Below are 2244 nucleotides of genomic sequence, written 5' to 3' on the forward strand. Positions count from 1 at the left end.
AGCTGATGCAGTCAGACACCCAGACCCAGCTGATGCAGTCAGACACCCAGACCCAGCTGATGCAGTCAGACACCCAGACCAATGGTGGCTGCATTCATATTCTCAAGTGGAATATTCAAAACATTTTCATATATTAACAATTAACATCATCAATATCCTAAGATTAAAGATGATAAATACAGAAGTGATGCTTTCTTCAGAGCTAGATTTGGTGTTTTATGGAGTAAAGAGAAAATGATGCGTCTCTATAAGTCATCTAGGAGTCTTCAGTGAAATCATAGATGAATAATTATTTTAATAAAAACTTATTAAAAAATAATTTATGTAGATTTTAGTTCTTGTAAATATCAATTTTATGCAGAATGATTATTGTTCTCGGCAGAAGTCAAACCTGTTGGAACAGAACAGACTTCTTTCTAAAGCATGTGGTGAAGCTGCTCAGTTCCTTTCATTTAGAGTCTCTTATTGGGTCACAGCTGAACTGAAGGTGAAACGATTAATGACTTCCATTCATCTGTTACGATTGGTTGATATTTGTACGGATCAGGATTTAGGAAGCAGAAATCATTTGACTCACATGCTGTTTGAGCACCAGGTTCTTCACCCCCTCCATGACGAACTGGGAGCCGGTATTCATTACTCTGGAGAAGAGCCTGCAGAGGAACAGCGGAGGAGAGCTGGATGAGCCTGGAGTCAGGAAGAGGAGGAGGACAGGGCTACGCTGGTGATCTTCCTCCAACCAGCATAATCCAGGCCCAAAAGCAACGAAATACGTCAGGACTAGTTCAGTTCTTCCATAAAGGGGAGATTGATTTCATGTTTCTCAGCAGCGTCTGAAGGCCACAATGTTTCCCGTCATCATTTCTGATCTTTAGGCCTAATTAGGGCAAAACAAGCTGCTGACAGGAAGCGAAGCGACGCCCCGAAAACGAGCACATCTCAAGTTTTTAAGGGAATCATTAAAACAATGCAAGTAAAAGAGGTAAAAAGAGATAATATTCAATGAATGAAAAGAGTTTTTTAATCAAAGTGGATTTAAAGCAAATATTGTTGAGTTAAAAGAAAACATGATGCAAAATTTTATTAAATTTATTCTTTATAATCCTGATAATCAAAATGTGTTCATTTTTGGTTGGAACCATCAAACAATCATGGTTTCCAGCCAGTGGCGAAAAGCAGAATGTGAAATAAGGTTCGACCGTTTCCTGCAGGACAGGAAATCATTTTCACTCTGCAGAAATCAGGCTGGCTAAGAGGCTCCACTCACCCCATCGGTTTGACTCCACTGTTGCCGTAGTTAGCGGGGTTAGCAGCCATTTTAGTGAAAGCCCTGAGGTGAAAACACAAAGACAAACAGAAGGTGAGCGATCCAACACAACCGAGCGTTCTACCGAACACAGCTCTAGTACTGAGAGGACGGAAAAGCCAGTTTATTCTGTGGTTTGTTTCAGAAAAAGGTTCCTAATGCAGAACATCCTCAGCTCCACAATATGAGAGGCCGACCGTAACTTCACAGGAACGTTCACTTCTTCTACCGTAAAAAAAGATTATGGACAGGAAGAGTTTTAACTGGCCTCTTTAGTTCACCACAAACTAACCTAATGGCTGAAAACCAAGCATTAATTAAACCAGCTGTTTGTATGAAGCAACGATGAAATGATCTTTATTGGTCTGATTTACAGTCTAATAATGATTTAATTCAGAAACAAAATCAGTTTATCAGGTTTATGTTCTGCTGGAAGGAGAAATAAACCAATTTATCTGGCTGTCCTGATATAAAATATAAATATCTTCTAAACGATCCTACCTATTAACTAGTTTAGTCTTAATTATTTAGTATCCTCCATGTTTAACTAGTTCCCTTAATTTTTTAATGAGATTTATCCATGTTTAACTTGTTGCCTCCATATTTAACTATTACCATTGTATTAAACTAGTCCCCTCCATGATTAACTAGTCCCCCCCTTTTTTAACTAGGTCACTCCATGTTTAACTAGTTCCCTCCATGTTTAACTAGCCCCTAATTTTTTTTACTAGTTTCCTCAATTGTTTAACTAGATTCCTGCATTTTACTAGACCCCCATTTTAACTAGTTTCCCAGTTTTTTTTACTAGATTCCTCTATGTTTAGTTCCCTCTATACTAAACTACTCCTCCTCTATTTAACTAGCCCCTAATTTTTTTTACTAGTTTCCTCAATTGTTTAACTAGATTCCTGCATTTTACTAGACCCCCATTTTAACTA

General features: G+C 38.1%; 1 protein-coding gene across 1 annotated transcript in view; it reads right to left on the minus strand.

Moving 5' to 3' along the window:
* scfd1 (sec1 family domain containing 1) overlaps positions 1-2244 on the minus strand; it is a 31536-nt gene that overhangs the window by 7227 nt on the left and 22065 nt on the right. Inside the window, exons 15-16 of the mRNA XM_015392525.1 lie at positions 1268-1330; positions 578-653 (exon numbers count right to left, since the gene is read on the minus strand). Of these exons, the coding sequence (XP_015248011.1) occupies positions 578-653; positions 1268-1330 (139 nt within the window). The remainder of the gene's footprint in view (positions 1-577; positions 654-1267; positions 1331-2244) is intronic.

Source organism: Cyprinodon variegatus, unplaced genomic scaffold, assembly GCF_000732505.1.
Source record: "Cyprinodon variegatus isolate N-32 unplaced genomic scaffold, C_variegatus-1.0 Scaffold595, whole genome shotgun sequence".
Classification (NCBI taxonomy): domain Eukaryota; kingdom Metazoa; phylum Chordata; class Actinopteri; order Cyprinodontiformes; family Cyprinodontidae; genus Cyprinodon; species Cyprinodon variegatus.